The following is a 15,269-nucleotide window of genomic DNA, read 5'->3' as shown; positions in this document are numbered from 1 at the left end:
TAGGACGTCTGCTGCTTCTGGAGCCTCCGTTCGGCGGCCGCGGCCAGCATCCTCCGGCGCAGGGTCACGGGGTCAGACGCTGTGCCTTCTGCCGAGGGGCAGCGCTCCGAGGCTGCGTCGACCTCAGAACTTCTGTTCAGGAAACGCCTACAAAACCCAAAGGCCTCACGTGAGGGACGAGGGACGCTCTGGGACACGCACACGCAGAAACCCACAGCTTCTCGGGCACCTTCGGGCGGTCACTCGGCACCAGCCCGTGGAAAAGACACCCGTCCCCAGACAGAAGGGCAGAGGCTCTCGGCACCGGGGAGGACGCCGGTCAAGCGGTCGCCCGGCCTCGCTCTCTCCAGCCACCACAGGGCCCCCCCCCCAACCCCCACGCTCCAGCTGCAGCCACAGCAGCCAAGAGGGTGGCCTGGGAGCGGACACCGGGCCGGGGCCGGCCTCTCTGGGCCTGTTTCCTCAGCCCCACTTCTCACGTGGATGCAGTAACGGCGCTCCCTCCGAGGGTTCGGAGCAGCAGAAGCCCCTCCGAGGGCCCAGGACACACCGGCACGCGGGTGCTCCGTTATAAGTGTGGCCGAAGACGCGCACGGGAGGCCCTGGGAGGCCACCAGTTAGGTCCGGACCCTTTGCTTTCCCAAGAGAGGTTTGGAATGTGAATGTTTCTAACGGGTTTTCAATGTTGGAATCTGTTTGAAAAGCCAGGACGGGGCCACCGGGGTGTGACCGGAGACCTGCGTGAGTGAGGGCCGGGGCCGGACGTACTTGCGAGCCTGCTGCAGGAGGTCATCCTTCCGCTGCACCAGCATGCGCTGCCTCTCGTCAGCAGACTTGGAGAAGCGGCTGCCCCGGGCCTCGAAGTCCTCCCCCTCGCTGGGCTCCGCCTCCACCTCGCTGAAGTCCAAGGCCTCCTCCAGCCGAGGACTGAGGTCTAGCGGCACACGTGCAGTCTGGGCACAGAGGAAGCAGGGGGCCGCGGTGAGCACAGGCCGCCCACCCCGAGCGCCTGCGTGTTCTTCTGGACCCCCAGGGAGCCAGGAACCACCAGCATATGCCTAACGGCCGGCGTGGGCTCCCGGAGGGCTGCTGCCTCGGGCTTGGGCACCGCTAAGGACAGCACCTGACTCACGCTACATGTTCAAGACCAGTGAGTGTTTGTAGATGATCACCGGTATGAATAACACAGGCACCTGGAAACCGTACTCTCGGAAAACAAGGGTTAACTCCAAGTTTACATTCTGGGAATTTACAGCTGAGGTTTCTGCTGCTAGATGGGACGGGGGATCTGTCATGCAATGCCTGTGATACACCCACACGTGTAGCACACACGTGTGCATGCGTGCACACACCCGTGGGGGGTCACGTGTCCTGTCCTATCCCACCCTCCTCCTGAGCCCCACCCTGGAGGAGGCAGAAAGAGCAGTTGGTAAATGGAGGAGACGAAGGAGGGAAACGGATGCTGCCCGCCCCCCGTTCTGCTGGCTTCCGAGCAGCCCGAGCTCGGGCAGGTACAGACCCCGCACTCAGTACCAACCAGCACAGCTAGTGCCATGCTTGTGCCACGTCGAGGCTTTTCCTAACCAGGCTGTTATCCAAGGACTTCATACGTCTTAAGAACAACCAGAAACACCATACAGCACGTTCCTTGTGAAACAAGTACATTCCCTTCACTGTGCTAGGAAAAGTTCAGAAATCTCCGCACTAACTACAAAAACAGAGTTGGGGATCAGGACAGAAATGGAACGTGCTCCACCCCCAGGGGCCCCTGGCCAGCCTAGCACTCAAATCTAAGCTGGGCCTGCTATGCCACCCAAACACCCAGGAAGGCAAAACTGAATTCCTTCTTCAGCACCCAGGTGCCACTTCACAAATGCTGCGTAATCCAGACGTGGATTTGGGCGTGAAAAATTTAACTCAGCAACGGACTTGAGAAAGTCTAGTTTCTCGGGCTCCCTATCTGCAGGGAAAAGCATGCAAGGAGTGAGGTGAAAGCAGCTTCCGTGGCATTCATCCATCAGAGCAGCTGCTTCGGGAAGACCCCCGAACGACACTGGTGGACAAGGCAGCCCCCGCGTCAGCCTCACACCAGCCCCTCGTGTGGGAAGCCCCACGTCACAGACACAGCAGCACAGAGACAGGCTCATTTGCGGTGAATACCAAGTAAAATACTTTACTTTCCAGAAAGTTTCTGGAAAGTGTGGTGATTAAGCAAATGGGAATCATTTGGGTGTGAGCCAGAAGCCCCAGGCTGGGGGGGCTGAGAGCATGGGGCAGGGGGGCACCTCTGGAGACTAGACAGAGGAGCTGCCTTCGGAAGGGACGGCCACCTCGACTCACCCGAAGTGGATATCCAGGCCGATCTGGCTCTCAAGATAACCACACCCGTCCCCACCCCTACACCTCTCAGGGCGTCTCATTTGCGTGAAGTGCACGGAAGCACTTGGAAATGCTGAGCTGGCCAAGGGAGTGTCGGGGAGAAGACTTCGGCGGCTTCAGCCAGAGAGAGCCGAGCCCCCGTCAGTCTCTGTCTGGGTTCGGAGGAGTCCCATCACCCGAGTCCTGCCCGCGCCCGGCTTCCCCCTGCCCCTCCTAGGGCTATGGCTCAAGCTCCAGACGGCAGGGCTGGCCCGGGGACAGCATGACTCGTTCTCCTCCAGCTCCCAAGGATAAGGCCCGGGGGGCGGGCGGCAGGCCATGGCGTGGGCACAGCTGGGTTTGCTACCCTGACACAGCGCGACGATGTGGCACAAGGCCTCTCTGACACCCCTGCCCAAGGCCTCACAAACATCAGGAGCAGGACTTGAAGGCCACCGCTGGGCACCACATGACGGCCCCGCCCCGTACACTGTCACCCCCGCGTGCACGCCTTACCTGCACAGAAGCCTCTCCCTCCTCCTGGTCTCCGTTTGGCCTTTCCACAGGACTGTTCAGCGCGGGCCTGATGCCGTCGGAGCGCTGCAAGAGACAGAGCACCACAGATGGTACAGAGCTGCCCAGGGGCTTATGGGACAGGGCCAGGGAAAGCCTGGGGGTGCAGAGGGAGCACTGGTCCCCAGCACAGTCTGGGCTTTTGATAGAGTCTGCAGCAGCAAAGAAATGAAGATGCTACTAAGATCGAAGAGAAGACAAGGGAGCCTGAGCCTGAGTTATCAACTGGCTCTGCATTCAGTGTCTCCTCAGGGACAGTGACCGCACGACAGTGACAAGTCAACAGCAGGGAACACTGAACACTTGCAGAAACCCAACATGACCATTTAACACCCTGTAAAGTAGGTACTGTCGTTCTTCCCATTCTTAGCTGGTCTGAGATCTTGGCCAAGGCCACAGACGCTCCGGGGCCCTGCTCTTCTCCTTACTGGTCCTGTCACATCAGTGCTGGCCGCCCAGCTTCTGTCATTCACTGCCCAAGAGCTCGCTCTGGTTTCACAAGGTCACTGTGCACCCCACCCCCTCAAGCAGCCGTCAGCCAGCAGATGGCATATAAATGCTCCTGCGCCACCGCTCCGGAGGCCCCGGTGGGATCAAGCTCTAGGCATCCACGACGGTCACCTGCTAAGTAACAAACCCTTCCTGGCAGCCTTCCCCCACCGCCATCTCGCAGCCCCACCTGCTGCCTGCGCTTCCTGCAACCTTCCCAAATGAACCCCTGGCACTCGAATCCTTGTCCCAGGCTCTGCTGCTGGATAATCCAAAGCCAACAGTCAGGTCAGATAGGGAAGGACAGAGAAGGCAAGTCTAACATCAGCCCATTTGACTCCATGCTCTAGGCTTGTTCTCTCTTGAAAGATTCTCAAGTATTAGGATTTTATTAACAGATTTCCATATATTCTTATACATGAAGGTGAGTAATTTCTTGTTAGATGACTCACTGGTCACATACATATCCCCTGGTTCTGCCAGAAAGCTTGCTTCAAAATGTTAATACTGTGTCAAATCGCTACTGTACATCTGAAATTAATATAACATTGTATGTCAAATCTACTCCAATAATCAACATGAGAGTAAATAAATCAAATGTTAATATTTCTTGTACCAATCAAAGAGGTTGTACAATGGGCCAGGAAATGTGACCTTTTAAAAACAGAAGTATAAGCATCACCTAGCCATTACAGCTATGAAAACCCCACCAATGTGCAAAGCCAACGAGAGACAGAAGGTATTACGTCCTAGAGCTGGGGGTCAGCTCTGGCCTGCAGCCAGATGCACCCTCCACCTACTTCTATGAATAAATGTTTGCTAGAACATGGTCCGGCACATCCTCTCGCACACTGTCCATGGCTGCTGCAGCGCTACGTGGCACAGCTGAGACGTGACCACGGGGCCGCGGGACTCTCAGAGCCTAAGCCTATCCGCCCTTTACAGAGAAAGGTTGCCGATCCCTGGCCGGAGGAACCAAGGCTATGACCTCCTGGACAGGCGAGGGCCGGCTGACCTGCGGTGTGTGTCTGTATAAACATCGCCCAAACACTCTTGTCCTGGTCTTAGTCTGAGCCTCCTAGATGGGCCTCTCCTCAAAGAAACTTTGGAAAGTGAGGAACTTCACAGAAACCCCTCCTCATATCGTAAGAGTTCATCTACAGGATTAAATCTCTGTGAAGACAGAATCCACTTTTCAGGCATAAAACCCCAGCATACCTGTGTGGGAAATGGTACTTGAATCCGTCCTTCTAAAATGTTGTCTGTTGTTATTTCTACCGAGCGTGTCAGCTGGAGGTCCTGCAGCACAAGGTGGTATGGAACCTGGGGAAACATTTCTTGAATCTGATGAGCCTGTAGGAACACAAATACGGAAGCCTTGGAAACGTTCACCTCCAACAGTTACTCCTTGGCGCCGTGCTGCATGGCAAGCTCTGGGCACTGAACTTGGCATCCTGCCCTGAACACACAGGCAAGGCGCCCCTCTACTCTGCTGGCCACCATCAAACCTCACTCATTCTAGCATTCGTCCAGGATGACAAACAGGGAGCTTGGGACAGCAATGATTTCAAAATAAAAAGAGCACGGAAATCCGGCTGGATCCTGAAACAGATTCGACTAGAATATTCCAGTTTCAAAAAGTATTCATTTTAAAGCGCAGTATAAATCAGGTATAAAAACATGTTCTCCTTAAAGAATAATGCCGAAAAGAAACAGACTTCTGATACACATCCACATGGATGAAATTCCAATGCATCAGGTTAAGTGAAAGAGCTTAGCTCAAAAGGCTAAGCACTTTATAAGGACATTCTAGAACAGGCAGAATTAAAGGGACAGAAAACTGGTAAGTGGTTGCCAGAGGTGGAGGGTAGGGAGAGGAAGTGATTACAAAAGGGCACAATGGAATCTGGGGGGGAGGGGAGGTGGCACTCTTCTATACGATGAGTATGGTGGTGGCCACACCATCGTAGGAGTTTGACCAAATACACAGCATTGGATACCACAAAGGGTGAATCTACCCTATGTAAATTATACCACCATCCAAAAAAAAAGATTATAAAGAATGTAAATTCGTAACACTAGAGCTGTGGGTTTCAAACCGCGCTCTAGAAACGTCTCTGAATCTGCCTGGGGTTCTGAGCGGCAGCCTGTGTCTGGGGAAGATGGCACAGGTCTCCAAGCATACCACCACCCATATTCGCATCAAAGGCCCAGATTTTGTTTCTCAGGTATGTGTATCATCTTACAATCCTTATGCTCATGGTTTTATTGGTGGAAAAGCCCCAATGATCAAAAGAACAAAAAGAGCAGGAAAAATGTGATTGCTTTAGAGGCAAAGGGAAGTCTATGACCTTATATATACCTTATATACACCACCTTATAATTAGCTCCTCAGGACATCGTGTTATAAGGGCACAAGGAGGGGAAGGCGCCCAACGTCAGGGCCTTGAGTGCAAAGACCAGGGTGAAACACACACAAAGCTTCGCTTAGTGTCACTGGGGTGAGAGGGCTAGAGAGGCAGAGCCCAGCAGTGGGACCCACGCCCCCACCCCCTCCAACTCCTGGGTCCCTCAGGGTTTCTACGAATGGGAGCTGATCACTTTCCCCCCAGGTCAAATGAACACTAAGTGGAGAAGAGTCTGTAAAACCTAGACAGTCAGGTAACATTCTTCTCCACTCTTCAACAGCTTCCCCTCATTGCCCAAATAGTAGCGTGCCTGAGATCCATTTCCCAGACCAAAGCTTTTCTTCCAGGAAACCCAGCGAATTAAATATTGGATCTTTATAAAAAATGTATGGTTCTAGTAAATTGATTATGCTAAAAATAGGCTATTCCAATCCATCCTAGAGCTGGACAACGACCAGCCAGGGCCTATCAGAGAATTCTAAACACACCAACCCCAAGAACAATTCTTATTCCTCGAGGGGTATGTGCCCATCATTCTGACTGTTTAGGGAGCAGGTGAGGCAGAGCTTTCAAAAGCTGCCAGACCCTGAAGCCCACACGTGGCGCCTGACACGAGCCAGTGGGTGGCCGCCACACTGCAGACCATCTATGCCACTCACACACACTGCCGACGTGGCTGAGGGCCTCCCTGAGGAAGCAAGAGCCAGCAGGAACCCAGGCCTTTTTCCGTTATTATTATGGTCAAAAACATACAACCATCTCAACCATGTTGGAGGGTACGGTGGGGCGAACCATATACAAATGGCCATGCAACAGATCTCTACAACTGTGCTGCCCTGCAAAACTGAAACCCTGAACAGCGACTGCCCATTGCCCTCCCCACCAGCCCCTGGTTCTAATTTCTGTCCCTAAGAGCGTGACTAATCCAGATCCATCACCGGAGTAGAACGTGCAGTGTTTGTCTTTCTCTGATGGTCTTATTTCATTCAGCAGATCGTCCCAGAGGCTCATCCATGTTGGAGCAGTGATGAGGTTTCCTGCTTTCTACAGGCTGGCTAATACTCCATCGTATGCACGTACTATACTTTCCCAATCCGTTCATCCATTCTCCTGAGGACACTCAGGCTGCTTCCGCCTGCTGGTTATCACAGGCCAGGCCTTCCATTTAAGCCACATCTTAGTGACGCCCTGGAGCTACCTCGCTCCCTCCTAACAAAGGCGAATGCCTCTGTCCTGCTCCGGCTCCCAACCCCGTCCTCTAGTTCAGTCTCTGCTCTTTCATCTTTACTTTCCTGTTGGCGCCCCACCTTCCCTCTCTCCCTCTAGCAATCATTCCTATTCGCACCCCAAGCATGCTTCCCAATTGATCTTTAAGATAAAGACCCATGGGGACTCAGAAGACGCGAGAACCGAGAACAGAGACTAGAACCTGCACGGCCACGCTCATCGCAGCGCGCCGTCCGACAGCCCAAAGTGGGAGCAACCCACGCGGACACTGGCGGACGGACACTTAAGCGACGTGTGATCTCCCCGCACAACGGAATACCGTTCGGCCTACGAGGAAACTCTGAGCCCTGCTACCACATGGACAAACTCGGAGGGCGCTGGGGCCAGTGAAGTGAGCCAGTCACAGAGACAAACTGTGATTCTGCAGCCGTCCCTGGGCCGGGGGCTGGGCGGATGGACCAAAGGATGGGAGTGTGACTCCCCCGGATCCTCCCCGATAGCTTCTGAAACTTGCATATAAAGGACCTGCTCAAAAACCTTTGAAAAAAATTTTTTTGAAGAGCCAAAAGCTCCCCTGACAGATAACCCTCGCCAGTTACCATGTCTACTGCTCCGCTCCCTTTTACAACACGCCGCGGGACCCGGTTTCTGCAGTGCGCACTCCCTTCCCCACCCGCCCTGAGTAGCCATCCCTCAGGCCACGGAGACGGCCTCTTCCTCCGCAGCTAACCAACCGCCACACTCGGCCAAATCCAACACGTCCTCCTCCGACCTCACCTTCTAAGAATCCCCACACGCTCGCCTGGCACCTTCTCCCGGTCTCCCTCCTCCTCAGTCACCACGTGGCTCCTCCCTCTCTGCCAGCCCTTGGCACGGAGGCCTCTCCTCCTTGTGAGCCGCATCCTCTCCCAGGAAGAGACTGCTCCCGCCTCCAGGAGCGCCTGCAGACCGAGAACTCCCAGCGTCCACCTCAAGCCCGACCGCTTCGGCGAGGCCCAGACGCCTACGGGGCACCTACATGTGGACGGCTCACCTCCTGGGGGACAGCCGAGGCCCTGTCCTCAGCCCTGCTTCCGCCCATCTCGGTTCGCAGGCCCACCGTCTGCTCTCCCAAAGTAAAGTGTTGTCGAGTCCTGTCAGCGCATTGTCCCAAAGTGTCTTCAAGCTGCCCCTTCTTTTCATTCTTACTGCCAACGCCCTGGTCCACACCACCATCTTTTCTCACCTGCATCATGGTATAGCCCCCTAACTAGGCTCGCTGCTCCCATCCCTGCCCCTCTATAACCCGGTCTCTCAGGAGCAAATCATTCTTGTAAATGTCCCGTCAGGTCCCTGTGGGAGGAAAAAGGCCTTGAACAGCCTTCTAATACTTGAACTGTGGCCTACTAACCCCTGCCAGGACCCGGCTCTGCAAACTCGGCGTGTGTCACAACTCCTCAGACTCCTCCACTGAAACAGCCCTTACAAGCTCCAACTCCGCCTCACTGCCGGCCTTACTGCCTTCAGAGCGCCCGCGGCATCAGCAACAATCTTACTTGTCTGTGTTTATAACCAGTCTCCCCAGCTGGAATCTACACTTCCTGCAAGTGGGGCCCACATCCACCTGGTTCACGTGGCAGGTGCTATGCAACCCTTCACACTGCGTTGTGCCGGCTGCGGGAGCAGGCTCGCAGTACAGACTTGTCAAGTAACTAAATACATCAGGATAAAGGAATGAACGAACAAATGAACTGGTGCCTCTCTGAAGGATGGAGCAGGCTTACTGGGTCAGCCGGCAGCCCTATCTAAGCAGAACTACAGTAGTTAGCATTTTAAGAGTCCCGCATTCAGGATCACAACGAACACTACGTTGCAATGATAATGACATGTTTCTCTGAAACAAAAATACATGCCATATGGCAGAGCTTTAGAGAAATACAGAAGATATTTGAACAGTATCCTTGAGTTAACAGTCTGCGTGCCTCCGTATCTCAAGGTATATAGATATATGCATATACCCATAGACGTGTGTGGGTGCGTTTGTGTGTACTTATTTGGGAGAGGAAAAGGGGGGTCAGGAAAACACATTTAGCAGGCCTCATACAACTTTTAATAAAAGGCCCGTCATCTTCTCCAGTCACTAAGTCTCCTTATATTTTTGGCTCAAATCAAGCAGAACCCCAAGATTGGCCTAGATCACAGCAGAGCGAATACAGCAGCGCTCAGAAACGGACAGATGATCTGCCATACAGCTAAACCAGAAGTGGGGTGTGCCTGCGGGGCTCAGTCAGTTAAGTGTCTGACTCCTGACTTTGGCTCAGGCCATGATCTCACAGTCGTGGGATCAAGCCCCACATCAGGCTCTATACTGAGCGTAGAGCCTGTTTTGGGTTCTCTCCCTCTGTCTCTCTCTCTCCCTCGTTCTCAAAATAAATAAATAATATTTAAACTGAAGGCTGGTTTCCAAAGCAATTTCAAATTTTAAAACACATGAACTGAAGTGGTCCCAGTACCTATGTAACAGGCCCCTGAAAACGCTGCTACTCGGACAGAGTGGAGCCCCCGGCACACACAGCGTCCAGCGCCCCCGGGATCACTAACCACCCCAAAGCGCGGCCCTTACCATCGCATTCAGCTGGGAGTTGCTCGCCTGCGCGATGCCTAGGATGTTGGTGGTGTGCATCACCTCAACGGAGAAACTTGGCAGCCAACTTGCGATCCGGGACCCTAAGACAAACGAGAACCGGTGCAAGTTAGAGATCTTGTACCCTGTGTGGTCCGGCCTGGGATCGGCCACTCTGGGACCCCAGCTGGTTCCCCTGTGCCAGGCCTTTTGTTCCAAGTATTTCACATGGATGAGCTCACTGAATCATCGGTGTTTTTACCCCATTTTACTCTTCTCAGAGATGACTCGGTTCCCGTGGTCTTTCGTCCCGAGGGCGCTCACGAATCAGATGACTTGCCCAAGATCACACAACTTAATTACGGTGGATTTGCAACCAGACACCCAGGTTCCAGACTCCCTCACCACTAGGCCCTCCCGCTTTCCAGAGGCCCTGAACCCACAGGTCACTCTGCTCTCTGCCTGGCACAGAAGGAAAGCTTTCAAGGCTCTAGGGCTGCTATAAGAGAGGGGCTCGTGCTCCTGTCACGCTGTCCACAAACCACCCATGTGGAGACATCAGTTTCCCAACTGTTATCATGAGGTATTTTCTACTGCATCATGTGATTTAAAGACCTTGGTTTTCTGACTCGATTCGAAATTCTTTTCAAGGAGTCCCACGACACAGGATTGTGGACTAAACGCACCAAGAGATCTGCTGCTACTGCCATTTCCCCAAGAAAAGGGGGACCCTAAGTTAAAACACCCCCAAGTATTGGCTGTGCAATCACGTGATATCAAGCCACATGTTGAGGGGTTATTTTGCTTTCCTTCACAAAAAGCACTGAGGCGTGGAATATAAAAACAGGTTCCATGGCTGTCTCAAGTCTTGCCCAACAAAAATGTGGCTGTTAAAAAACTGGATTCTTATTTCATGTAGTTACCAGGGAGAAACAAAGTTGACTTTTCTATTTGACTATATTTTTAGTAAACATTCATAGAGTAACAGCTTATACAGCTGGGCCCCAAGTGCAAGTGCAAGATCTGCTGGCCTGTTTCAGAAGTCCTACCTGGGAGAGGCCTTAAGCGACAGCCAACAAAGCTGCCTCTCAGCCCTCCGGCGCCCGTGGCCCAGCCAGCCACGCCACCTCACCTCCCAGGCTCAGTGACAGGACCCGACAGCCCCTGATCCTCCCATGAGGGGTCTCACCAACTCTCCATGGCTCCCACCATGCTCCACCCCCAACAACTCAAATCACAGATGAGGACAGCAGCCCTCCTAACAAAATCCCAGGGATGCCTGTTTCATGGTAACAATATGAATTCATGGAATTCAGTGCTATCGGAAGGGATGAGAATCCGCAACAGCTTATTGCAACATGAATTAAAGGATGATCAACTAGCCCCTGGTGTGGGGCCCATGGCTTCAGAATTTTAAGTAGGGTTTTTACTAAACTCCTCTCAAAACTGCTGAGAGGCAGAATATTCATATTTTACGGATGAGAAAAAGGTTCCAGCTCTGATTCTGCTCACTGGTACTCACTGTAAAGTCTACTCAATGGCCCTTCATAAGTACTACACTGATGCAATAAATTATCATCAATGGTTAACTATCATTAAGTGTGGTCCTCATAGTCCTGGCTGAGTTCATATTAATTCTTCCTCCTCCTCCTCCTCCTCCTCCTCCTCCCCTTCCCCCTCCACTTCCTCCCCCACCCCCATATTCACACACAATCCAGCAAATGCCTGGCACAGAGTAACTCCCCAGTGCCATCCATGCCTACTGAACATTTTCAATCGAGATGGAAATATTTCTATTAAACTGGCCTACACAGGGCAATTTATAATTAAACGAGCATCCCCTTAGGGGAGAAAACCCCTTAGGTATGGTTTTAGAGGTTGAAACTAACCATCAAAATGGAAGAAGTGATTGTGTTGGTTTAAGCGAGGTCGGCCTTCGGCGGCTGCTACAGGAACCAAATTCTCATCCAAGTTCTCTCCTTGATGGTCCTCCCGGACCCGGTTATTGTCAGCGATATTAAGAGACATTCTGCATGTTGGGCAGGAGGTGTCTTGTTCTAGCCAGGAACGAAGGCAGGAGCTACCGGAAAGTCCAAAATAAGATATCCTTAGCATTTTATGAGAACTCATCAAAAGTACTCTGAATGTAGCAAATATGCTGCAACTTTGGCTTCTATTTACCAATAGTGAAATTTAAATGTTGAGAAACATCTGTTGACAGTAACTTTACTCATATACTTCTAGTGTGTTCTGTGAACGTTAATCCATCAACATACGTGATCACTTACCGAGCGCCTGGTCATGACCCTTCTTCAATAAGACTCCATCACATCTTCCTTTCCAACTCCATTGACTACTTCAAAATCCATGTGGCTGAATCACCCAACACCCTAGCCTCTTACGTCTTTGAATCTTCTACTCCAACAATCTGTTCTCACTCTACTTTAGCTACTCACTAACACGGTCATGATCTTGGCCTTCTCTTCAAACTCTTGACTTCAAAGATGTCTAACTACAGCTCCTCTCCTTCCAGCTCACTCCCAAGACCATTATTTGCTAAGAGTACATTTGCTGAGGTACCTCATCCAGCATCACAACCCCTATGTCCTCACGCCACCCTCATCTCACTTACTTATGACCCCTCCCTTACACCTGCCACCTCAGCTTCTCCAGCCCTCTGCTTTCCCAACAAGGCTGGAAGCTTCTTCTACCCCCTCTTTCAGAAGACGACAATACCCTAATTATGCCAGACATGATAACTACTTGTGTTGTCATTAACAGGAAATGTATTAACAAAATCAAAAAGTTTGGATGAAGTGATCTTCTAAGGTTCCTTCCTATTTTATAACAATACATGACCTTTCTTCTAAGATCTCAAGAAGGCTTCCCACCCCATAACACGTTATCTTTCTTCTAAGAGTTCAAGGAGGGACTGAATAAAAAGTGCTCACTTCCTCAGTGTCATTTTTAGTTTCCAGGGACATGGGCACATATAAAGTTATGAAAGAGAGCCTCGCCCTAATGTGATGATCCCTAGAACCTCTGGGAACCTATTAGTACTTAGGTATCAAAATTCTCCCTGAGGCCAAGATGGAGCCACATCTGACTATCTCCGCACAGAAGAGTTTATGACAGTAATGTGACAAAACACTGAAGGTGTACAGCCAACACTACCACATTTGAAATATACATCAGCTATAAATAAAGTACTTGTTTGCGATCATTTAAGTCAGCCAAATCAATGATTACGTATTTTAAAAGTTTGTTTCCTTTTCTCATAAATAAATAAGTAGATAATTAATTAATACAAGTCCACTTCCCTAATGAACACCCTTAAATCAGACCACCCGTAAAATTAGCCCTGTGTGGGACTACCGAAGGATGTTAAGATCCTGGGCGCTCTCCAATAATGCCACATTGTGACACACTTTTCAGAAGCAAACCTAATTTCATATTCTGTGAAAACCTCCCACATTAAATATAATAGCCCGAAAACTCCTAGGTGAGGACTAGATACAGTTGCCTTAAAAATAAAATGTTAGACTTTCACAGCTAAAGAAACCAAACTTCAGAGAAAACACGTATTTTTCTCTCTAACTATAATACTACTCTATCGAAAGAGTATTTCTCCTCCTTCTAAGTGATACCTCAGTGTAATGGAATATTTGTCGGACTCTGAATGAAAGCTTGCAAAGACATCCTCTATCAAAACAAATTATCTAGCTATACAATCTGCTAGAATCTAGACATTAAGTCTTATCACAAATTAAAACAGATCTGCCCTTGATTACTGCAGTATTAAGCCCTGACAGACAGCTTTTCTTTTTGTAGTGCAAGTGCCTGCTTTAAGCTTTGAAAGCCTGAGCTCCACTTCAAAGATGACTGTCTCGAATACACACACTGCCAGCCACATGACTAAACAAAGAGCCAGCCCCATCTCCCTTACCCCCGTTTGTTTTAGAGATCTTGGTTGATTTTGAAAACTGATCAAGTGGACAGGCTGTGTCTTCTCTTTCTGTGCTTTAAACTCCTATTCTTATGTTTTAAATTCACCAAGAAAGCATGAGGCCATGAAGCCCTAGGCCTCTACCCTTCACCCTAATAAAAGCAGCCTAATAAAAGCAGAACCCCGGTCCGACACTTTCACCCTACCCACAATCTCATTGTGTGGCCCCAGTGCGCTATGTGCTTTCTAAGACCTGTGACTACAAACTTTTTCCCTCAAGTTTAATAAGAACCACAAAGGCCAATGCAGCCCCGATACTGATTATCGACAGGCTGAGACCAGCATCAAACAACTATCATCCCACAAACTCGCTCCCATTCTATTAACCAGAGCTACAAAGTAGGGCAAACCAAGAGGTCCTATATATGTGTTGTTCACTCAACCAAGGCAGATGAGTGTTTTAAAAATTAAACCCTTGAGCAATTAGACAATACTGAGACAAATGAAATAAAAAACATAATATACCAAAATTTATGGGATGCACCAAAAGCAATGCCTCAGAGACTTTTATAGCTAAAAATGCATAGAAAGAAAAAAGACTTCAAATCTATAGCCTAACTTTAGATTTATGAAACTAGAAAAGAGCAAAGAAACCTACAGCCAGAAGAAGGAAGAAAATAATAAAGATTCGAGCATAGGTAACTGAAAATAGAAAACAGAGAAACAATGGAGTAATCAATGAAACAAAAAGCTGGTTNCTTACCAGCACTAAGAAAAGATATAAATAATTAAAATCAAAAATGAAAGTATGAAAAAAAAAGAAAGTAGGAACATTAATACCAACCTGACAGCAATGGTAAAAATTATAACAGAAAACTGTAAGTAATTTTAACCCAACAAATCAGAGAATATAGATAAAATGGGCAAATTCCTACAAACAAAGAAATTACCTAAAATGACTCAAAATAGAAAACTGCCAACAGTAAAGAAACTGAGTCAGTAAAAAAGTCTCCCAGAAAGAAAAAACCCAGGACCAGACGGCTGCACTGGTGAACTCTACCAAATATGTGAAGAAGAATGAACACCAATTCTACTCAAAATCTTCCAAAATATAGGATATAAGCCTCCCCATCGTGTACTATGAAGCCAGCATTACCCTGATTTCAAAACCAAACACAGATACCACAAGAGAATTGCAGATCAGTATCTCTTATAAATGTAGATGCAAAAATCCTCAACAAAACACCAGTGAACCAAACCCAACAGCACATTAAAATGATCACATACCACAAACAAGAGGGATTTATCCTAGGAATGCAAGTGAGGTTGAACATAAGAAAATGAATCAGTGTAACATACACTAGAACAACAGAAAAAAAAAACATAGAAAAAAACCATATGATAATCTCAATAGAGGCAGAAAAACCATTTAACAAATCTGACCACTCTTTCATGATAAAAACATTCAGCAATTAGGAATAGAAGGCAACATCCTTAACATGATAAAATACATTCATGAAAAACCCACAGGTAATCTCATACTCAATAGTAAAAGATGAAAAGCTTTTCCTCCAAGCTCTGGAACAGACAAGGATCTTGTTTTCACCACTACTATTCAACACTGTACATCAAGTCCTAGCCAGAGCAATTAGGCAAGAAAAAGAAA

General features: G+C 49.5%; 1 protein-coding gene across 1 annotated transcript in view; it reads right to left on the bottom strand.

Annotated features, from left to right (window-relative positions):
• Nucleotides 1-15,269, bottom strand: part of AMFR (autocrine motility factor receptor) — a 35,690-nt gene that overhangs the window by 3,990 nt on the left and 16,431 nt on the right. The window contains exons 8-13 of the mRNA XM_077751287.1: nt 11,547-11,737; nt 9,658-9,761; nt 4,639-4,773; nt 2,875-2,958; nt 769-953; nt 7-147 (exon numbers count right to left, since the gene is read on the bottom strand). Of these exons, the coding sequence (XP_077607413.1) occupies nt 7-147; nt 769-953; nt 2,875-2,958; nt 4,639-4,773; nt 9,658-9,761; nt 11,547-11,737 (840 nt within the window). The remainder of the gene's footprint in view (nt 1-6; nt 148-768; nt 954-2,874; nt 2,959-4,638; nt 4,774-9,657; nt 9,762-11,546; nt 11,738-15,269) is intronic.

The sequence above is a fragment of the Crocuta crocuta genome, unplaced genomic scaffold, assembly GCF_008692635.1.
Source record: "Crocuta crocuta isolate KB4526 unplaced genomic scaffold, BGI_CrCroc_1.0 scaffold124, whole genome shotgun sequence".
NCBI lineage: Eukaryota > Metazoa > Chordata > Mammalia > Carnivora > Hyaenidae > Crocuta > Crocuta crocuta.
This window is presented reverse-complemented; position numbering and strand designations above follow the sequence as displayed.